At 41.8% G+C, this 24,204-nt stretch overlaps 1 protein-coding gene across 2 annotated transcripts in view; it reads right to left on the reverse strand.

Moving 5' to 3' along the window:
- Window positions 1–24,204, reverse strand: part of DGUOK (deoxyguanosine kinase) — a 41,843-nt gene that overhangs the window by 7,833 nt on the left and 9,806 nt on the right. Inside the window, exons 2-4 of one of the 2 annotated variants that reach the window (XM_066377989.1) lie at window positions 20,674–20,786; window positions 5,990–6,177; window positions 702–849 (exon numbers count right to left, since the gene is read on the reverse strand). In XM_066377989.1, the coding sequence (XP_066234086.1) occupies window positions 702–849; window positions 5,990–6,177; window positions 20,674–20,786 (449 nt within the window). The remainder of the gene's footprint in view (window positions 1–701; window positions 850–5,989; window positions 6,178–20,673; window positions 20,787–24,204) is intronic. The other variant, XM_066377988.1, reaches the window with a different exon arrangement.

The following is a 24,204-nucleotide window of genomic DNA, read 5'->3' on the forward strand; positions in this document are numbered from 1 at the left end:
GAATCCCACTCCATAAGAGTATTTTGAGATCACTAGTCTGAGCCACTGGATTTAACAGACAAGAACCCCTCCAAGGAAAGGTTTCCAGGGGCTGCCTAGGTCACTGCCAGTCAGCAGGACCACTGTTGTCTCCAGAGATTTTGGTGCTCCTTCTATGACATCACTCTATTTTATGCCAGGCTGGCTCCATGGTCCAAGTCAGAGTCATGAAAAGGAACTTCTCCAGTCCATTCTATCCAAACAATGGTATCCTCAAGCCTCAAAAAAGGTCTATAAATCAGGGAAGTATCAGAATGAGGTGAAGAAACCCTCCTTCTCTTCCTCCCCACATGCCATTCAGGAAATCATGAAGACCACCACAGAGGGAGGGAAAAGCTGAGGTGATTGGCTATAGGTTACCTGGTTAGAGGGTCCAGCCTATAAACTCTGGATGGTAAAGATAACACCCAGTTTACTCTATGTTGTTGTTATATCAAGAGGGACCCTTTCCATGCACAGTCAATTGCTTTAGCCCTCTGCTGCAGAAAATCTGTGGGAAATGGGGTGATTGGTGCTAGAATGGGAGGGTGTTTACCTATCGCTCCCTGTGTTCCAGATAACACCCACAGTCTAATTTTTCCAAACAGAAAATCGGGCTTGGGGACAATCTCCTCTTAGGTTTGATATGGCCCTAAAGTCAAAGGCTTTAGGTTCTGCATTACCTGGGGGGTGGCCTGAAGGTAGATGAAGCCATGCAACTGCAGCTGGCTGGCAAACTTCTTCAGGAGAAAAGAATGCCAGTCCTGATAGATACGCCACTCCACATCACTGAGGGAACCATTTTCAAAAAGATTCTTTGCAAAGATATACCTGTTTGGAAATGTCGGTAGGGTGTGGGGAGGGGAGAAGAATGGGAAATAGAATGGGCAAAAGAGAAAAAGAAGCAGAAAAATCAATAACCAACTTATTCCACAGCTATTCAAATCACTTACTCCTTTCAACTCCTTTTAATTTTAAAGAAATCTATATTTTTAACCTATATCTCCTTCCTTGCTCAACACTAACATGGAAAATTGTATCTAGACTTCAGAGGCCAAAATCACAGCTCTCCAGATAAATTAATCTACTGGAAGAAAGGGGCCCTGGAAGAGCTTATTTCTCAATGGTTGCTAACAATTTCTCCTGCTGGAAACCAGTCAGAACGTATAGCAAATGGTGTGAGTACACTCAAACTTTCGAGATTTCTGTATTACTGCTATAGCAACCCCCCACACAAAAACCAGTCTAGTATAAAGCACCCATAACACCTCATTTAAAGACTAATAATGCCTTCTGAGTCTCCGGGCTGCTGTGTTATTCTTCTGTCTTATTGAGAAGTGGAGAAGGGACTGTATTTCAGTGACATCAACTATGAAACAGGAAATGCACTTCCTATCATCTGCGAGATTACCAAGAAAGCAGACTTTCTTCCTAAACACACACGAGCTCTTATTTACTTGCTTCCTGTGCTGCTGAGCCTCTCTAATCTAGACATAAGAAAGCTAAATTTAAAAATCAACTAGCTTTGCCCCTTGCTTACTTACACAACTAAAGGAGCATCTGGTAATAGGAAATCAGAGCTAACCAGAAACCATGGTTTCAAAAAGGTCAATTCTGCTTTCAAATCTCAGACATCTCGATACAAAACACAATTTATATCCTAAACAATGAATTCCAGTTTCTAAGACAACACTCAGCAACTAGCCGGTCCTGAGAAAATGAAATTCAGAATCCCTGTGTACAAATGGCTCAGGGAAGTTTACACTGCATGGTTGTGAATTGTGGTTGAGAATGGGTTGCAGAATCACATTCCTGAGCCTGAGCCTGGCTCCAAAAATTCAATAGTGTGTCACCAAGGACATATCATCAAACTCTCTCAGTTTGTTACTTCCTCTGTATAAAGAGAGAAAAGTAGAACCCAATTCATAGAGTTGTAAAAATTGTACATAGTATTCACAAGTACTTACAGGAATGAATGACACATAGTATTCAAGGAGTCTTAGCCATTATTATTAACTACTTCTTCTCTAGGCTATAAAGAAATCAGGCCTGACCTATGGTGGCGCAGTGGATAAAGCATCGACCTGGAAATGCTGAGGTCGCTGGTTCAAAACCCTAGGCTTGTCTGGTCAAGGCACATATGGGAGTTGATGCTTCCAGCTCCTCCCCTCTACTCTCTCTGTCTCTCCCTCTCCTCTCTAAAATGAATAAATAAATAAATAAATAAAAGAAATCAGTTTGAGAGCTCCAGAGGTCAACCTTCCCAGGCTGGAATGGCCTGGCTACAGCTTAGCTAAAGGCAAAAAGACAAGAGGTGACTTCTGTAATTCAATTTCCGAAAAATGTTTTCAGTTTCTTCACAGGTAATATGGAAATTAAGATCTTATAGAGAAGCCAGGCTGGGTAGCTCAGCTGGTTAGAACATTGCTCTGCTACGCCAAGGTTTCAGGTTTGATCCCCCTGTCAGGGCACATACAAGAATCGACCCCAGGCCCTGGCCGGTTGGCTCAATGGTAGAGCGTCAGCCTGGTGTGCAGAAGTCCCGGGTTCGATTCCCGGCCAGGGCACACAGGAGAAGCGCCCATCTGCTTCTCCACTCCTCCCCCTCTCTTTCCTCTCTGTCTCTCTCTTCCCCTCCCGCAGCTGAGGCTCCATTGGAGCAAAGATGGCCCAGGTGCTGGGGATGGCTCCTTGGCCTCTGCCCCAGGCGCTAAAGTGGCTCTGGTCGCAGCAGAGAGACGCCCCGGAGGGGCAGAGCATCGCCCCCTGGTGGGCAGAGCGTCGCCCCCTGGTGGGCATGCCGGGTGGATCCCGGTCGGGCGCATGCGGGAGTCTGTCTGACTGTCTCTCCCCGTTTCTAGCTTCAGAAAAATACAAAAAAAAAAAAAAAAGAATCGACCCCACCCCGATGAATGCATAAATAAGTGGAACTGATGTTTCTTTCTCTTTCTCTCTTTCTCAACCAATCAATAAAAATATTTAAATATCTTATAAAGAGAAATTATCTGTTAATAAGCCCTACAAAAGGGCTCTTGCCATTCCTGAGGATGAGCACTTCTTTATTTCTCCAAAGCTGGTTGGTGGTGTTGGGGAGAGCGAAAGTAGACGGGTGTGGTATGAATGTTAAGGGGAGAGTACTACTGCAGTCTGAATGCAGGGGCTGCAAATAATCAACGCACAAACCTACGTAGCTGGTCCCTGCTCTAAAACCACGTGCTATTGTTTCTTTTATCTTTTTATTCTCTAATTTTTCCATTGATTTGAGAGAAAGAGAGAGAAGATGGAAGAGAGTGAGAGACAGAAGAGAAGAGGAAGAGAGACAGAGAAAAGCACTGACTACTTGTTCCACTTAAGTTATTCCATTTAGCTGTGCACTCATCAGTCGCTTCTCTTATGTGCCCTGACCAGGTATCAAACCCATGACCTCAGCATGCTGGAACAATGCACTATCCACCAAATTACCTGGCCAAGTTTCTTTAAACTAAAACAGAAAGATTTAGATTTCTTCCTTCCTGTCATCCATTCTCCCAAACAACCTGAGCTCCTCCTTTGTACATGGTGCATCCCCAGAGTTCCCTGTTAGATTCAAGTTGTGTGAAGGCAGAGACTGGGTCTGTCTTGCTTCCTGTTGCAGCCCCTAGGCCTGGGCTGGTGTCTGAACACAGGTGGTGCTCCATGTATCTCTTGCTAAGGGAATAAATTCTTAAGGATGGAAAGACTCTAAATTATCATCAGGATTAGAATGTATACTTAACTTTTTTTTTTGTCTGAAAAAACGTTCTCTCTGAAGAGAACAACTAGGATGTTGTAGCTGCCTACAGTACGATCAATTCTTATCTCTTGCAAGTAAATGGTTAAGATCTTACAGCTTCTAAACAAAGTTTTTCTGTTTCTGAGGGGTCTCTCACATGCCTACCTCAGTACAAGGCTGGAAATGAAGAAACTAATGCTGACTACATTTCTAAGTAACCAAGGTGGCTCTATGTAATTCATCTTCCTAGCCCAGGAGGCATGACTTGGGAGAGGGGAGGGGAAAATAAGAAGCTGTATACCCAACAGGTGAAAAATAACCAAAATCTAGAGCCCAACCATTTGTAATTCACACTTTAGCTTTCATGAAGAGTAGTCTCTTTCTTGGGGTACATAGAGAAGAAACGCACAGCTCACAGGGTTTGTTTTAAGTATCTTGCATGATTTTAGGTAATATTAAAACCAACCATATGACATTTACAAATATGCCCTCATTTTTCCCTCCAGGAAAGTTTATGGGAGCATGAAGAAGTAGAACTAGTTTGTCTAACTTGGAATTAAATGGGTAACTAAGTTAGTGTCTTCAGAAGTCAATGGACAATGAAGATGCAGTATTCTCCATTTTGATAACTCAAAGGGCTTAAGATAGATCATGGTGCTTTAAACCACCATTTCACATCGACACAGGCCATTCAGAGCCTTCAGATAAAAACAGAACAAAACAGTAGTATCTAAATTAAGACACCCTCGTTCGTCTCCAAATCGCTTATGTCACAGCCTGGTCTGGTGGCACAGCCCGGAACTCTGGAGCCTGGGATGTACTAGCTCCTCTGGAATAGAGGAGCTGAATTCCCAAGCTAGCTGCTAGCCTTTACGAAAAGTGACTCCACATCTCACTCCCTTCCCATGGCCTGACACAGGCAGTGGATGTCCATTACAGACTCTGGTCAGCAATAAACCTTGTCACATAACAAGGGGTCAAAGAAGGGTAAATCCGAAACACAAGCCAATTTTACAGATGTGCTATTTCTTAGAAACCTTTTCTTAAAGAATAAAAAAAGGTTAAACATATCTCGTATCATTTCAGAAGCACAAAATTTTAATTCCATCTGCTTTCTTCTTAAAGGTGATAACCAACAACTGATTCATTTGATTTCCTAGAAGATAGACTGCTTGTTACTCTGTGCCTTTTAGCATGTAATGTTTCTATTAGGTATCTACCAGCTTGCCTCTGTGCCAGAAAAGAAGAGGAAAATCAGTGGCAATGCAGGAGATTAAGTCCATCTAGTTTATTAAAAATGCAATTTTTTTGACATGACAGCTCTAAACAAATTTGTTGTCTTTAAAAAGATAATTTTTTTCAGAAGGGGGGAGGAAAAAAGAGAGAGGGGTACAGACAGGGACAGACAGACAGGAAGGGAGAATGAGGAGAAGCATCAACTCGTTTCAGCACCTTAGTTGTTCACTGATTGACTTCTCATGTATCTTGACTGGGGGCTCCAGCTGAGCCAGTGACCCCTTGCTCAAGCCAGCGACCGTGGGCTCAAGCCAACGACCTTGGGCTCAAGCCAGCGACCAGGGGGTCATGTCTATGATCCCACGCTCAAGCTGGCGACCCCACACTCAAGCTGGTGAGTCCGTGCTTAAGCCAGGTGAGCCAGCACTTGAGCCAGTAAGCCTGGGGTTTCAAACCTATGTCCTCAGTATCCTAGGTTGATGCTAAAAGAAGACAATTTCTTTTTTGTTGTTGTTGTTTTTTTTTATTTATTTTTTACAGAGACAGAGAGTGAGTCAGAGAGAGGGATAGACAGGGACAGACAGACAGGAACGGAGAGAGATAAGAAGCATCAATCATTAGTTTTTCATTGAGCGTTGCAACACCTTAGTTGTTTATTGATTGCTTTCTCATACGTGCCTTGACCACGGGCCTTCAGTAGACCGAGTAACCCCTTGCTGGAGCCAGCGACCTTGGGTTCAAGCTGGTGGGCTTTTGCTCAAACCAGATGAGCCCGCGCTCAAGCTGGTGACCTTGGGGTCTCGAACCTGGGTCTTCTGCATCCCAGTCCGACACTCTATCCACTGCGCCACCGCCTGGTCAGGCAGAAGACAATTTCTTAAAGTATAATTTCAATGACCAGAGTGGTGCAGGGTCTGAGTAAGAAGAGAAAACGTGCAGCGCTGAGCACAGGACTTCTGACTGGTGGTGACTATAGGGTCTTACCTGTCACTGTACACAGACCTCTCGAAGATCTGCACCACATTCTTGGCGTGTAAGAGTTTCTCAGGGAAGGGCTCCAGCTGTATTTTCAGGCGGCTCAGGAAAGAAAATGTCTGGAATGTGTAGGACCATCGTGCTGGCTCCCGGTACATCAAATCCAGCAAGTTTATAGGTCTTTGGGAAGTGAAGGCCTAGAGAAAAATTACAGAAGAGCAGAATTTCCTACAAGGCATATTTCCTTCTCCCCACCCTCCTGCAGGTTTAATAATCCATGGGAGAAGCAATTACAAAGGTTTCCTTTAATCAATGCCACTATAATAAGGAAGAGATTTTCCTACTTTATTAAGTGTGAATTTGATACAGGGAGATGACATGTCACCTTCAACATACCAGAGAAGAGCAGAGGAAGGGCCACACAAAGAATCAGATCATTACTTATTGATTAATAGATTTGTGGAGTCTAAGCGGGAGTTAACAATCAACAACCATCTAAAACTCCACTTGGCAACTTTTTCCATTGTAACTATGTTATCTCCCCTTTGGGGCTTTTTTTTTTTTTTTTGAGAGACAGAGAGAGGAACATATGGGGACAGCCAGACAGGAAGGAAAAGAGATGAGAAGCATCAATTCTTCATTGTGGCACCTTAGTTGTTCATTGATTGCTTTCTCATATGTGCCTTGACCAGGGAGCTACAGCAGACCGAGTGACCCCTTGCTCAAGCCAGCAACTTTGGGCTCAAGCCAGCAACCATGGGGTCATGTGTATGATCCCACACTGAAGCTGGTGAGCCTGTGCTCAAGCCAGATGAGCTAGTGCTCAAGCCAGCGACCTCAGGGTTTTGAACCTGGGTCCTCCTCAGGGTTTTTTGTTTTGTTTTGTTTTTTGTTTTTCTGAAGCTGGAAACGGGGAGAGACAGTCAGACAGACTCCTGCATGCGCCCGACCGGGATCTACCCGGCACGTCCACGAGGGGGCGATGCTCTGCCCACCAGGGGGCGATGCTCTGCCCCTCCGGGGCGTCGCTCTGTCCTGACCAAAGCCACTCTAGCGCCTGGGGCAGAGGCCAAGGAGCCATCCCCACCGCCCGGGCCATCTTTGCTCCAATGGAGCCTCGCTGCAGGAGGGGAAGAGAGAGACAGAGAGGAAGGAGAGGGGGAGGGGTGGAGAAGCAGATGGGTGCTTCTCCTGTGTGCCCTGGCCGGGAATCGAACCCGGGACTCCCGCACGCCAGGCCGACGCTCTACCACTGAGCCAACCGGCCAGGGCTGTCCTCAGGGTTTTGAACCTGGGTCCTCCACGTCCCAGTCCGACACTCGATCAACTGAGCCATCGCCTGGTCAGGCTCAGGCTTTTTCTTTATAAGACTTCAACCTAGACAAGAAATCAACGAATTATTTAAAAATCTGACCAACCAAATAGAATCCTATTTCTTTCACAAAGGACTACAATTTTTTTTTTTTTTTACAGAGACAGAGAAAGTCAGAGAGAAGGGTAGATAGGGACAGACAGACAGAAACAGAGAGAGATGAGAAGCATTAATCATCAGTTTTTCCTTGCAACACTTTAGTTGTTCATTGATTGCTTTCTCATATGTGCCTTGACCATGGGGCTACAGCAGACCGAGTAACCCCTTGCTCAAGCCAGTGACCTTAGGTCCAAGCTGGTGAGCTTTGCTCAAACCAGATGAGTGTGCGCTCAAGCTGGTGACCTCGGGGTCTTGAACCTGGGTCCTCAGCATCCCAGTCCAACACTATCTACTGTGCTACCACCTGGTCAGGTGAGGGCTACAATTTTTTAATAAACAAAACCCTCTTCCCTTCTCCATTCTAGACTTCATGAAAGGCATGTGAAGAGCACTTTCCTGTCTGGGCACACAGGAGCCCTGGACTCTTTCCTGGGCTCTTTCAGTGACCAGTGCGTGAGTTTTGTACAAAGCACTTTTGATCCACATTCACTCAGTCACCATCAACTGAGGGCCTACGTGAATGAGGCACTACTCAGTGGTAGTCAACCTGGTCCCTACAGCCCACTACTGGGCGTTCCAGTTTTCATGGTGGGCGGTAGCGGAGCAACCAAAGTATAAATAAAAAGATAGATTTAACTATAGTAAGTTGTTTTATAAAGATTTATTCTGCCAAACTTAGCGAAAATCCGACATAAAGTACTTGGTAAGTAATTATTATATGCTTTAACTTGCTGTAACTCTGCTTTATAAATTTTATAAAGTAAAGTTACTTCCCTACTTTATAAATCACCATTACTGTGGAACCGGTGGGCAGTTAGAAAATTTAACTACTAACAGAGATACAAAAGTGAGCGGTAGGTATAAAAAGGTTGACTACCCCTGACTTACATGAACTAGGTGCTGCAAGGGGTACAGAAAACAGAACTAAGAATTATTTCCATGTTCACTATGCTGTTATCTCATTTAACCTTCAGAATAGCTTCATGAGGTAGGTAACGTTGTTATGCCCATTTTCCTGAGGAGAAAATCCACTCAGAAAGGTTAGGTAATATTATTTGTCCAATGTGTTATGGCGAGTCAGTACTGAATGGGGACTCAAACACCTGGCTTCCTCTAACTTCTTTTTTTTTTTTTTTCATTTTTCCGAAGCTGGAAACGGGGAGGCAGTCAGACAGACTCCCGCATGTGCCTGACCGGGATCCACCCGGCACGCCCACGAGGGGGCGATGCTCTGCCCATCTGGGGTGTTGCTCTGTTGCAACCAGAGCCATTCTAGTGCCTGAGGCAGAGGCCATAGAGCCATCCTCAGCGCCTGGGCCATCTTTGCTCCAATGGAGCCTCGGCTGCGGGAGGGGAAGAGAGAGACAGAGAAGAAGGAAAGGGGGAGGGGTGGAGAAGCAGATGGGTGCCTCTCCTGTGTGCCCTGGCCGGGAATTGAACCCAGGACTCCTGCATGCCAGGCCGACGCTCTACCGCTGAGCCAACTGGCCAGGGCCTAACTTCTTCATTCTAATTATTTCTCCACATAGGGATGAGCAAGACATGATTCCCAAACTCAAGGAGTTCACAATGCAAAAGGGAAGGGAGTAGCAAGGATATAAAGAGCTGGAATAAAAGGCAGAACATGTGATGAAGAGTTGATCACTTATGGTGAAAGGAATCTAAGGAAGTTTCTGGAAAAAAGTATCAAGCTACATGGAATGACATATGGAATTTTTTCATAAATGGAAATAGGGACCAAGAAGAAAAAGCATTTTGGGTAGAGACAAAGATACAGGAAGGGGGAAAGGTTAGATAACCACAGGTGGTCCAGTTTGGCTAAATATTACCCTTACATTCTAAAGAAGAGTCCTAGCCTTTTGGAAGGTTTCAGCAGGAGTAATACAGATAGAGCAGAGTGGATCAAAAAAACTGATTTTCCTCTTTACAATCTCTCAAACCACAAACACATACCAGCCTCATAAACGATCCCTGGCTAAGAGCTGGAGGTAGAAGCAGGGGACAAATGCGAATCAGCTGGACTTTCTTATGTCACTAGACTGTTGTGTGGCCCAGTTGTGAGACTGCACTGTGCTGACAGAGGTGTGGGGCTGACTGGGTGACGGCTATCCCGCCAGCAGGCTCTGGGCTACTGCAGGGAGATGTTCCAGAACAAACACTGCACAAGGGCCTATGCAATCTCTGACAGAACCAGCTCAGCTACAGAACAAATGCAAACATCACTTCCAACATATAAACAAATAGAGGAATAATCACTGAGTACAAAAATATTCAGCAATTCAAAAGGAGAGGACCAATCTGTGTGCTCTAGAAAAGTAGCCTCTTAGGAGACAGCTGTTGCCAAGAATAGGAAAAAACAGAAGAATCTCATTGAGATTCAAGAGACTGCCACACTGATAAAAACAGGCTGTCATAAAAAAGGGGCAATATGAAAAGAACATTCTTAGAGGAGAAAAATATAATTGCGAAAACAAAACACCCAATAGCAACGAGCAGGCCATATCCTGCAGTAAACCTAATGATTAAATATCACCTGGAGAATCAGCTCAAGAAAATCTCCCTAAACTAAGAAAGGGGAAAAGACAAAAATATGAAAGAAATGAAAAGAAACACAGGTTAGAAGGAGATCCAGTGTATATTGTAATGTAGCTGTAGGGGTGGTTTTTCTTTTTCTTTATGCTGGAAAGACACATCAATATGTAATGCCACCTGTGATTCACCTCACAGCAATTTACTAAATTTTGAATCATACAACTTTTCAAACAGGGGCTAAAATGATGTAACTCCACAGAACCTGTGGCTCAGACAGAGCTATCCAACCAGGGAAACAATTTTTCTTCTCATGTGACAAGAGTCCAATACAGAGAGATGAAATGCCACCCCCAACAAAAAAAGGAATGAGCAGAAGACCACTCCTCATAAGGCATGTCTCCCTTGCATCAAATTTCACCATCACTGAGAATCACTGTCTAATGAAAACACTTTGTATCAACTAGGAGTCATAATCAGAGGTAACTGATCAGAAAAAAAACAACCCAAAAATCAAAGAAGAAAATTAAAATTTCTGAGACACAAGATTTTCTTTCTACCAGAGAAATTCACTGAATATTAGAAAAGATTTTATATATATAGCTTGCATACATACACAGAGACACAGACAGACACATAGAAATTATCTTGGCAAAATGTCAACAATTTATAAAAGCAAAACAAAAACTTAACAAGGGGGAAAAACACAAATCAATCACTCCTTCCTCCCCACCCCCCACACATACACATGGATCAGAACCACATAACACTTTACTACAACAGAAACTATCTTTTACATTCCAGAGCAAAAGAAACTCATTTTAGACAAGCAATCACTCAAAAATTATTCCACCCATATATCTTTTCTGAAGAATCATTTCTCTGAAATATATTTCAACCAATTGAAACCTGAAATATATTTCAACCAACTGAAACATTAGTCAAAATAAAAAAAATTAAGAAATGGGCCTGAGGAAGTGGTGCAGTGGACAGAGCAGGGGTCAGGAAACTTTTAGGCTGAGAGAGCCATGAACACCACATATTTTAAAATGTAATTCCGTGAGAGCCATAGAACGACCCGTGTACGTTATGCATTATCCAATAAAAATTTGGCGTTTTCCATAAGGACAGCTGTGATTGGCTCCAGCCACCCGCAACCATGAACATGAGCGGTAGGAAATGAATGGATTGTAATACATGAGAATGTTTTATATTTTTAACGGTATTATTTTTTTATTAAAGATTTGTCTGCGAGCCATATGCAGCCATCAAAAGAGCCACATCTGGCTCGCGAGCCATAGGTTCCCACCCCCTAAAGACAGAGCATCGGACTAGGACTTGGAGGACCTGGTTCAAAATCCTGAGGTCGCTGGCTCATCCAGCTTGAGTACGGGCTCACTGGCTTGAGTGTGGGATTACAGATATGACTCCATGGTTGCTAGCTACAGCTCAAAGGTTGCTGGGCTTGAAGGCCAAGGTCACTGGCTTGAGCCTAAGGTTGCTGGCTTGAGCAAGGGGTCACTCGCTCTGCAGTAGCCCCCTGGGGTCAAGGCACATATGAGAAAGCAATCAATGAACTAAGGTGCTGCAACGAGGACTTGATACTTCTCATCTCTCTACTTTCGTGTCTGTGTCCCTGTCTGTCCTTCTCTCTGACTCTGTGAAAAAAAAAAAAGGAGAATGTGATGAGAAAACAGTGGTCAATGATCAACCATGAGAACAGACCTAAATATATAGTAACTACTGTTAATGTGGTTATAAAGTTTAATGCCAATTTCTACTATTAAAAAAGAAATTTTAAGCCCTGGCCAGTTGGCTCAGTGGTAGAGCGTCGGCCTGGCGTGCAGAAGTCCCGGGTTCGATTCCCGGCCAGGGCACACAGGAGAAGCGCCCATCTGCTTCTCCACCCCTCCCCCTCTCCTTCCTCTCTGTCTCTCTCTTCTCCTCCCGAAGCGAGGCTCCATTGGAGCAAAGATGGCCCGGGCGCTGGGGATGGCTCTTTGGCCTCTAGTGTGTGGCTCTGGTCGCAACAGAGCAACGCCCCAGAGGGGCAGAGCATCGCCCCCTGGTGGGCAGAGCGTCGCCCCCTGGTGGGCGTGCCGGGTGGATCCCGGTCGGGCGCATGCGGGAGTCTGTCTGACTGTCTCTCCCTGTTTCCAGCTTCGGAAAATACAAAAAAAAAAAAAAAAAGAAATTTTATGTGAAAACATTCTAGAGCTTTAAAATCTTAGCTGATTTCAATATTTGAGGGAGATGGTCTGGAGCAAATGGTTATAAAAAAGTAGAATTTTCTTTCATAGAGACTCTATTAACATTGATAGATAGGTTTAAATGTGTATATTTTTAAAATTTAGAATAAAAACAATAACTCTGCCATATGAGTGAAGGGGATAAAAACAAAAGCAAGCATCAATTAGAGCAGAAAGAAAACATGGAGATAAAAGCACAAAATAACATGGCAGAAATAAATTAAACATAATCATAATAAAAGAGAAAAATTTCCAAGAAATGCAAATTTTAAGACTGGGTAAAAAAAAAAAATTGTTTATAAACATGAAAGACAGATAAACCTAACACAAGACTACAGACTGCTTGCAGACAAAAGGACAGATAAATCGACCAAGAAGATGCAAATGAAAAGAAAGCAGATGCGGTAAGACTGTGCTAAGAAAAAATTCTTAAATGCTAGAAGAGGTGTTTTTTTTTTAAATACTAATAAACCAATAAAGACTCCACACAGAAGTCATAAAACTTTATACACGAAATAACAAAGCATTGAAATATATAAATACAGGGAAAAGACAAAAATATAAGGATAAATGAAAAAAATAAATAAAAGCATAAAATTTTAAATAATATATTTCTCTTAGAATTTAGTATAAAAAGTAGACCCCAAAAATGAGAACTTGGAGAATAAAACTCGGAATCATTTTCTTCCACATATCTGAAACTGGGATATATCTTACAATGTTCACTAAATTAAACTCAGATATTCTAATTATTCCATAGAAGAATTATTATATTCATTGTGTCTTATGACTAATGGCATCTTAGAATTTATAAAGTATGTCGCATCAAACTTCATACCTGCCCTGGCCAGGTATCTCAGTGGTTAGACCATTGTCCCAATATGCCAAAGTTGTGGGTTTGATCCCCAGTCAGGGGGCGTAAAACAAAAATCAACAAATGCATGCGTAAATAAGTGGGACAACAAATCTCCCTCCCTCTCTCCCTCTCTCTCCTCCTTTCCTCTAAAAAAAAAAAATCAATTAAAAAAGTATATAGCTATGGCCCTGGCCAGTGGCTCTGTGGTAGAGTGTCAGCCCAGTGCATGGATGTCCTGGATTCGATTGCTGAACAGGGCACATAGGAGAAGCACCCATCTGCTCCTCTACCCCTCCCCCTCTTGCTTCTTTCCCTCTTTCTCTCTTTTCCTCCCCTCCTGCAGCCATGGCTCTATGGAGCAAGTTGACCCTGGGCACTGAGGATGCCTCCATGGCCTCCACCTCAGGCACTAAAAAAATGGCTCCAGTTGCAATAGAGCAGGAGCCCCAGATGGGTAGAGCATCACCCTCTAGTGGGCTTGCCGGGTGGACCCCGGTAGGGGCACATGCAGGAGTCTGCCTCTGCCCCCCTCCTCTCACTAAATTAAACACACACACACACACACACACACACACACACACACACACACACACAGCTGAGGCTCAAACTCTATACCTTACAGATAATACATATTCTTCTTACAAGTCTATGGCACATTTACAAAAATTAACCATACATAAAAACTGATTGTGGGGCCCTGGCCGTTTGGCTCAGTGGTAGAGCGTCGGCCTGGCGTGCGGAAGTCCCGGGTTCGATTCCCGGCCAGGGCACACAGGAGAGGCGCCCATCTGCTTCCCCACCCCTCCCCCTCTCCTTCCTCTCTGTCTCTCTCTTCCCCTCCCGCAGCCGAGGCTCCATTGGAACAAAGATGGCCCGGGCGCTGGGGATGGCTCCTTGGCCTCTGCCCCAGGCGCTAGAATGGCTCTGGTCGCAACAGAGCTACGCCCCGGAGGAGCAGAGCATCGCCCCCTGGTGGGCAGAGTGTTGCCCCCTGGTGGGCATGCCAGGTGGATCCCGGTCGGGCGCATGCGGGAGTCTGTCTGACTGTCTCTCCCCGTTTCCAGCTTCAGAAAAATACAAAAAAAACCCAACAAAACAAAACAAAAAAAACTGATTATACATAAAAACTGATCAAACATAAGCCATAAAGAAAACCTCAGTAAGTTCCCTCAATTAGAAACTATTGTATATAAGCCATATTATCTAACCATAACAAATGAGAATAGCAAAATAATGCTCATACAAAATCTACTCAGAAAATGTAAAATACTTTTACAGTAATTCTTGGGAAAAAATAAATCAAAACTACAATTATAAACTCTAGAAATTTCAATTAAATCTTACACGCCAAAATCTAGAAGACAGGGCCAAAGTCTACCCCATAAAAAGAATTTTCAGTTGCAATTGCAAAAAGTACACAAACTAATCATTCAAACTACAGCACTTTAAAAATGCAAAGAAATTCTGAGAAGGAAATGAATAAATTTAAAGGCAGAAATATTGCAAGCCCATGTAGAATTTTTTAAAAATCCATTAATTAGGTCTTTTAGAAAAGAACAAATACACATCAAGCTATGGAATCTATCCCTCAAAAAATATTCAAATAAGTAACATCTGATAAAAGTAATTCTAGCTACAGAAGAGTTTAAAGTATAAACTTACCTATTTATTTAAAGTATTAATTTTACCTATTAAGTGTGAAAATCTTCAATACAAGGCGTTTTCTAAGCAAACAAAATTGACTCAAGAAGGTTAAAAAAAACCCTGAATAATAATTGAGAAATAAAAAGTTGTCCAATAACTCCCCCAAAATAAAAATTGCACCATTATCATATCTATGACTAAAAGATTTAAAAAGAAAAAACCCGGCCCTGGCCGGTTGGCTCAGCGGTAGAGCGTCGGCCTGGCGTGCAGGAGTCCCGGGTTCAATTCCCGGCCAGAGCACACAGGAGAGGCGCTCATTTGCTTCTCCACCCCTCCCCCTCCTCTCCTTCCTCTCTGTCTCTCTCTTCCCCTCCCGCAGCCAAGGCTCCATTGGAGCAAGAATGGCCCGGGCGCTGGGGATGGCTCTGTGGCCTCTGCCTCAGGCGCTAGAGTGGCTCTGGTCGCAACATGGCGACACCCAGGATGGGCAGAGCATCGCCCCCTGGTGGGCAGAGCATCGCCCATGGTGGGCGTGCTGGGTGGATCCCGGTTGGGCACATGCGGGAGTCTGTCTGACTGTCTCTCCCTGTTTCCAGCTTCAGAAAAATGAAAAAAAAAAAAAAAAAAAAAAAAAAAGCAATAACCAATTCTGTTCCATTGGTCTGTGTGTCTGTTTTTTTGCCTATACCACGCTTTTTTGATTATCACTGCTCTGTAGTATAAGTTGAAGTCAAGTAGTGTGATATTTCTGGCTTCATTCTTTTTTCTGAGGATTGCTTTGGTTTTGGGGTCTTTTGTGGTTCCATACGAATCTGATGATTTTTTATTCTATTTCTTTCAAAAAATGACATCAGGATTTTGATGGGGACTGCATTAAATATGTACATTGCTTTGGGTAATATGAACATTTTAATTATGTTGACTCTTCAAGTCCATTAACATAAAAAAATCCATTTCACTGTCTTTTAAATTTTTTATTTATTTATTTATTTATTCATTTTAGAGAGGAGAGGGAGAGACAGAGAGAGAGAAGGGGGGAGGAGCTGGAAGCATCAACTCCCATATGTGCCTTGACCAGGCAAGCCCAGGGTTTCGAACCGGCGACCTCAGCATTTCCAAGTCCACGCTTTATCCACTGTGCCACCACAGGTCACTTCACTGTCTTTTTAAATCTTTTAATAATGCTTTGTAATTTTCAAAATATAGGCCAAGTTTATTCCTAGGTTTTTTTTTTTGTTTTGTTGTTGTTTTTTTTACAGAGGCAGAGATAGACAGGGACAGACAGACAGGAACGGAGAGAGATGAGAAGCATCAATCATCAGTTTCTCGTTGCGCGTTGCGACACCTTAGTTGTTCATTGATTGCTTTCTCACGTGTGCCTTGACCGCGGGCCTTCAGCAGACTGAGTAACCCCTTGCTGGAGCCAGCGACCTTGGGTCTAAGCTGGTGAGCTCTTTGCTCAAGCCAGATGAGCCCGCGCTCAAGCTGGCGACCTCGGGGTCTCGAAACTGAATCCTTCCGCATCCCAGTCCGACGCTCTATCCACTGCGCCACCACCTGGTCAGGCTATTCCTAGGTATTTTATTCTTTTTGTTGCAATTGCAAAAGGAATTGTTTTTTCATTTCTTTTTCTGAAATTTATTGTTAGTATATAGGAATGCAACAGAAATAAAACCATATGTATATGGGCAAATAATTTTTGATGAAAGAGCCAAAAACATACAATGGAGAAAAGAAAGCCTCTTCAGTAAATGGTGCTGGGAAAATTGGAAAGCCACATGCAAAAGAATGAAACTAGACTACAGTTGGTCCCCATGTACAAAAATTAATTCAAAATGGATCAAAATCATAAATATAAGATCTGAAACAAAAAATTACATAGAAGAAAACACAGGTACTAAACTTATGAACCTTGGTCTTAGAAAAGATTTTACAAATTTGACCTTAAAGGCAAGGGAAGTAAAGGCAAAAATAAACAAATGAGATTAAATCAAACTAAAACGCTTCTGCATAGCAAAAGAAACAGACAACAAAACAAAAAGGCAACAACGAAATTGGAGAAGATATTTGCAAGCAATAGCTCTGACAAGGGTTTAATATCCAAAGTACATAAAGACCTAATTCAACTCAAGACCAAGAAAACAAACAATCCAAATTGGCAGAGGAGCTGAACAGACACCTCTCCCAAGACATACAAATGGTCAACAGATACATGAAAAGATGCTTAACTTAACTTCACAAGCCATTACAGAAAATGCAAATCAAAACTACAATGAGATACCACCTCATACCCGTTAGAATGGCTATTATCAGTAAGAAAAGTAATAAGCTTTGGAGAGGTTGTGGAGAAAAAGGAACCCTCATTCTCTGCTGGTGGAAATGTAAACTGGTACAGCTAATATGGAAAACAGTATGAAGGTGTCTCAAAAATGAAGACTAGAGTTACCATATGATCCAGCAATCCCTCTTCTGGGTATCTACCTGAAATTGTGAAAACATTTATTCACAAAAATATATGTACCCCTATGTTAATTGCAGTATTATTCACAGTGGCCAAGACATGGAAACCACCAAAGTGTCTTTTGAGAGATGAGTGGATAAAGATGATAAGGTCTCTCTTTATATAATGGAATACTACTTAGCCATAAGAAAAGATGAAATACTCCCATTTGTGACAACATGGATGGATCTTGAAAGTGTTGTGCTAAGCAAAGTCAATCAGTCAGAAAAAGCTACGAACCATATGATTTCACTCATATGTGGAATATAGAACTGAAACTCATAGACTCAGACAACAGTATGGTGGTTACCAGAGGGAAGGAGTGGAGGGGAGGTAAAGGATAAAGAGGCCAAACATATGGTGATGAAAGATGATTTGACTTAGGGTGGTGGGCACACAATACAATGTACAGATCACGTATCATGGAAATGCACACTTGAAACCTATATAATCTTATGAACTAATGTCACCCCAATACATTTAATTAATTTAAAATATAAATAAATAAAAATAGCAATAACCAGTTAAAAAAGATGATGGGAAACAGCTCCCAGACACAATAACAACAAAATGTACAACTACTAGGCATAAACTAAACAAGAATATTACTGGAACAAGTAAATAACTATTTGGGGAAAATCAGACTCCTGTAACTTTTGTTTTATGAAGATCTAATTGCCTTTATTAGCAATCATGAATCAAGCAGCATCCCATGTAGCAAGTAAAAGGGCATTCCCTAGACTCCTATAATTTTCAAAATAAACATAAAGAGTAAAACTATAAAAGCAAGAGAAAGAAATGTAGGTACATGTTTTATAATCCTGGTTTGTAAAGAGGTCTTTTTAAACTTTAACATCAAAGACAGCAACTATGAAGAAAAGATTTGAGTGCATAAAAATTTATAAGTATTATTTTGCAGAATATATCATAAAGATTAAAAAATGACAACCTGGGCAAAGTATCAGCAGCATATGACAAAGAGGAAAGATAGATAACTTTTTATGAAGCCATTATAAAAATGTAAAGATCTCGATAGAAAAACGACAAAAAACCCAAGAGGTTTGAATAGGAAATTCACTATAGAATACTAGTAAATAAAGGGTCGATAAACAGAAAGATGTTCAGTTCACTGGTAATCAAAGAAATGTAAAATATACAACACATCATTTTCTTGCCACTTCCATTAGCAAGGATAAAAAAGAATATTCAGTATTGCTGAAAGTATAAAAAATTTGGTACAACTTTTCTGAAGGAAAATTTGGAAATTATAACAACAGTGTCAACAAAATGCAGTTTTATACATCAAAATTCCAGTTCCAGATTACCCTAAGAAAATACAAAGGGGCAAAATATTTAGCTATTAAAAAGAATAGAGATGTAGCTGAAAGGATATTCATCACTGTAACATTATAGAGAAATTAGAAAACTAAATATTTTTTAAAAGACTGGACAACTAAATGATAGTATATCACAATATACAGTATACTGCCACCACTAAAATGAAATTACTGTGAAAGGAAGATCTTGTATATAAAGTGACAAACAAGTAATAACCAAAATTTTTGTTTTAAAAAAGTAAATGTATATATGTTTTATACATTTATGTGTCTATAAACACACTGCAGAAAAAAACTAAAAGGATAAAATATTAATTTTACCTATGGATAATGGGATTATGGGAGTATTAGTTATTATTGCAGCATAACAAATTGTGCCAAAATTTAGTGACTTAAACAAAAACATTCATTATCTCAGTTTCTGTGGGCAAGGAATTTGAGACCCAACCTAGCTGCGTGGTTCTGCCTTGGGCTTTCTCATGAGGTTTCAGTCAGGATGTTTGCTGAGGCTCCAAGTCATCTGAAGACTTGATTGAGACTGAGGGATCCTCTTCCTAGAAGACTCACTCACATGGCTGTTGTCAAGACTCAGATCCTTCCTGGGTGGGCCTCTTCACAGGAGGGCATGCTTTCATGACACAGTAGCTGGCATCCCCAGAGCCAAAAGGGACCCAGACAGAACAAGACTAAAGATATAATGTCTCTTACGGTCGACAGTAGAAAGTCATACTCTTGTTATTCACACTGCAGTCTAGTCATTATAAGCAAGTTATCAAATCTAGCCCACACTAAAGGAGAGAATTAAGGTTCATCTCTTGAAGGAAAGAGTATCAAACAATATGTGGACATATTTTTAAATTCCCACAATTGTTGACCCTTGGCATACTCTCAAAAACAAACATTATTTATTTATTTTCTAAATGGGAAAGTTAACTTCACAAATACCTATACACAATGTATATATCTAAAAAGACAATTTAAAAAACAAATATTCTCAATGAGCATGGCAGGCACAAAAATAGTAGCACAATTCAGTGTTGGAGTAATGGAAAATGACACCCAGAACAAGTTCTATAGTATTATGGACCACTTAAATTACATCTAGAATGTCCTATTCAGCTCTTAGAACCTCTCTTAGTAATTTCTAAGTGGAAAACTACCAAACTGGAGCTCATCTCCTGGACAATGTTACTTCAGAATGAAGAATAGTCTGAAGGAAAATGGTGTTTGGCTTGAAAGAGAAAAGACTTGAGGGGGAAAAAGAGCAGGCCAATCATCACCTTCAATTATATGAAAGGTTGCCATGTGGAAAAGTTAAAAGGCTTAAGAGGCAAAACTTGAACCAGTGACTCAGAGTCACAGGTATGTAAAGTGGTTCATACAAGACCTTTGTAACAATTAGTTGTTAAGAACCATAAGGAGCCACTCAGTGAATGCTCCATTGGCTGCAGGAGGAGTCTGTGGCAACTGAGGCATGCTGCTGCCACTCCCTCAGCTACCTCTAGAGTTCATGTCCAAACTGGTATTTGCTTACTCACACTGATGTGGCTGGTTGAAACCAATACTACAGTATTTCCCAAAGCAGTACACCTGACACTGGGGCCTAAGCCCAAGGCAGAAATGGAACATAAAGTGCTTGGCATGGTACAGTGCCTGGTACACAGTACATACTTTATAAATGTTAGTTTTATCTGCATTGACTCAAAATGTGACAAGGTGCTCTCTAAAGTCCATTCTAATTTTTAACACTTCATAAATTAGCTAAAATCACTATAATTAACTATTAATCCTGATGGTCAGCTTCAGTAATATACTTAAGGGAAGGAATGACAAAATTAATCTTCAAAGCCAGAATGACTGGACATGCTTTGGGAAACCACAGAGCAGAAGCAGTCACTTATGTAGACATGTAAAAACCAAAATCAAAACTAAACATATTCAAACAAGTCATATCCTCTCTGGTATACGTGGTCTGCTTTCTGGAATAAAGGTATTTTTAAAAAGGAGACTCAAATTGGGCTACTTTACCTACTCAGAGCAAATTAGATTATTACAATTATTTTACTCACCCATGTCTGCCAACTACCCGCCACAACTGAAAACTTACTTTTTGTGTGCCAGCAGCCGGGACATTCTGCCATGTTGCTATAGGTTCTGTAGCTATGTGCCACTCTGGGTAAGTTTTCGTTAGTAACTTCACAAAGGTAGTCTTTCCCACAGCTGCAATGCAAACAGCATGTATTGGGACACTTTCCCAAATCAGGGCTGAAGGAAAAGGTGGTTATTAAATTCTGCCTAACTCAAGGGAACAATTGCCAGTTTTTCCAAATTCAAAACTCAGCAACAGCCAGAGAGTCAGGCCATGCTAACCATAATGAACATAGGCAACAGGAAGGAAAAATACCTCTAACATTTGATTTGAAATTCTAATGTCCCAACCTCCCAGAGGCAAAGAATATTTAAAAGCAGTTAAAAAATGTAACAGACTGTTCCCTGACCTGTGTTGGTGCAGTGGATAAAGCATCAACCTGGAATCCTGAGGTCACTGGTTCGAGGCACTGGGCTTGCCTGGTCAAGGCATATAGGAGAAGCAACTACTGTGAGTTGATGCTTCCTATTCCTCCCCCTCCCCTTCTCTCTCTCTCTCTTTCTCTCAAATCAATAAATAAAACCTTTGAAAAAATGTATTAGACTGTCAAAAGTAGATGAAATTAGCCATAGAAGTTGTAAAGCTTGAATCATAGTCCTATTTATTCTGTGACATGTGAAAATTGCAAATTTTCCAAAATAGATTATGACCCTCACTCATTCAACAAATCTGACCAATGCTCAGGACTAACACTGGGGGTACAGTGATAAACAGACACAGGGTGTTCTTTACCCTCACAGAGCTTGTATGGAGATAATTACTAAACATAAACAAGGAACTAATAACAAATTGTGTTAAGTGCTGTAAAAGAAAAATGCAGGATGGCTCTAACATAGCTCAGGAGATCAGGGAAGCTTATTCTGAAAAAATATGTGAGGTAAAACCGAAAAATAGGGAGTTAGCCAGGCTAAGGTAGAGGAATGATCATCTGGGCAGAGAGCAGCATGAACAAAGGTTGGAAAAGAGAAAGAACTAGGCACACAGTAAGACAGATAGTCTATGTGTAGCCTTGAAGAAGCCATGCAGCTACAATATGGTCAAGGGAGGAAGAGGTGTGAGTCAAGATGTGTTGGAGAGGGAGGCAGGCAGGCTGGGGCAAGGTCTTGCAAGGCCTTGCAGACATAGTATAACATCTGAATCTATTCTAAGGAAAATGGGAAGTCATTGATGATGGATTTTAAGCAGGGAAATGACAAATTTTCATCTCATTTTCAAAAGGTGACTCTGCAAGCTGTGTATAAGAATGGACTGAGGTGGAAGTAGGCAGACAAGTTAGAAGGTAATAGTAGCTTGAACCAAAGTGATGGGACAGGCATAGAAAATAGCGGACGCTTTGAGAAATGCTTTGAAGATTAAATCAACCTAGTACCACAACAGTCAAGTTATCTTTTCCCACCCTGCCTGGATGGCTTTATGGTTAGGGTATTGTACCGAAGCACAGAGGTTGCGGGTTCGATCCCCAATCAGGGCACTGTTCAATGTTCCTGTCTCTCCATTTCTCCCTCACTAAAATCAATTAAAACAAAAAGTTATCTTTTCCCATTCACACTAATGCAAGGCCCATATCTTCCTGAGCTCCAGGCTTTACTATCCAAGAGCACCCCAGATAGTTCTACTTGGACGTCCTACAAACACCTCAAAGTCAATATGTTCCCTAAATGAACTCATCTTCTCCACCAAACTGACTTATTTCTGTATCCCACACTGCAAGGCACCATCCACTCACTGTCAGAACTTCCTCCTCTGCCAAACCTCAAGTGGCCACCAGTGTTTTTGTACCTGCCTTTTAAATTTCCCCCATCTGTCCTTTTCTTTCTATTCTAAATTCTTGCTCAACACCAGGCTCTAACCATCTCTTGCCTCTTCAACTCTGGCCTTGCCTTCTTCAATCCATCGTTCATACTGTAGCCATGGTGAACACAAAATAACATTATTTCAAGCTCTCTGACAGCTCTGTATTGCCTTCATGACAAAAACCAACCCTTTAGCATGGCCTATGAGACACATCACGATCTAGTCCCTGCATACACCTCTCTGGCCTCGGCTTCCCTTCAGGCATCCTGAGCTCCTTCTGGACCAATCGCCTTGCAACTCCAATCATGCCATGTTCTTTGCTGCAAATGAGTCTGTATATATGCTTTCCCATTTCCTGGTAGACTTCTTCTCCTCAGCTGGCCAACTCCAAATCATCTTTAAGAATCTGCTTTGATATGTCTCCTGCATGAAGCCTTTCCAGACCCCAACACCTCTAAACTCAATCAGCTAATCCTCCTTTGTACATGGCCTGGCATTCTGGGTAAGACTCCATTTCCACCATTGTAACTGCATTTTTCCAGGTAGAAAATGAGGCTCCTCCAGGGCAGGAACCAAAGCCCAGCCTACTGACCTGATTGAATGAATAAAACACTTAATACATCATTAATTTCACTTCCTCTGAAACCCACATTTGTTAAAAATAAAAAATAAACCTTAAGAGTCCTTTTAGAACTCAATCTCCTCTACTGATCTTTTTCAAGTGAGTTCTACTGTCAGGAAAAATCCAAATGGAACTGAGAGAAGGTAGGAAGGCATGCTTCCAGTCAATTTTATCAGCCACTCATGGTTACTGATCAAGAGTGAAGAGATGTCTCAGCAGAAGAGCCCACACATTCAATATGTGACATTTATTACACACCATTCCAACTTCTCTCTGAACACACAGGGTAATAACAAACAACATGAATCTATGCATTTTGTACAGTCATGCTCATCTTTCATTCCCACCTCCACCCAACTTATGAGTGCCTCTGCACATCTGCTCAGCCTCTGCTCTTCCCACACTACACTGAATAAACACCTTCCCTGGCTCTTCTAGGCCTGTGTCTAAATCCTCTCCCCCATCAAGTCTATGGTCCCACCTATTCCGTAAGTTCAGGACTTCTCTAACTAGCACCAAATTCCTACCATACTGGACAGCTGAATCAAACAATATTTATTAACTTATGATATATTTAGCATTTAATAGTTTGTTTCATGTGTCTTGATTTTGATTTCCTAACAGGATCTGACTCTCTGGGGTTGGGCCCCAAGAATGCACAATTTTAAAGTATGCCCCAAGTGATCCTGATATATATTTATTTTTGAGAATGCTATCCAGAACAATCCGATCAAAATCAAGAGGTAGTTTATTAAAAATATAGATTCTGAAACAACAGAGTAGTCTGTGGAATAAAACCCTCTGTGTTTGTCATGGAGTAGAAAGATAACAGAGTAGCAAGACTTAAACACTGGTTGAGTTTGTTTATTATCAGATACTTGCCTGCTCTGTGTGCGATTATACACATGACCCCATGGTTGCTGGCTTGAGCCCAAGGTCGCTGGCTTGAACAAGGGGTCACTCACTCTGCTGTAGCCCCCACCCCCCATCAAGGCACATATGAGAAAGCAATCAATGAACAACTAAGGAAAGGAAGGAGTAGCAATGAAGAATTGATGCTTCTCGTCATTCTC

This window comes from Saccopteryx leptura, chromosome 3 (genome assembly GCF_036850995.1).
Source record: "Saccopteryx leptura isolate mSacLep1 chromosome 3, mSacLep1_pri_phased_curated, whole genome shotgun sequence".
In the NCBI taxonomy this organism is placed as follows: Eukaryota; Metazoa; Chordata; class Mammalia; order Chiroptera; family Emballonuridae; genus Saccopteryx; species Saccopteryx leptura.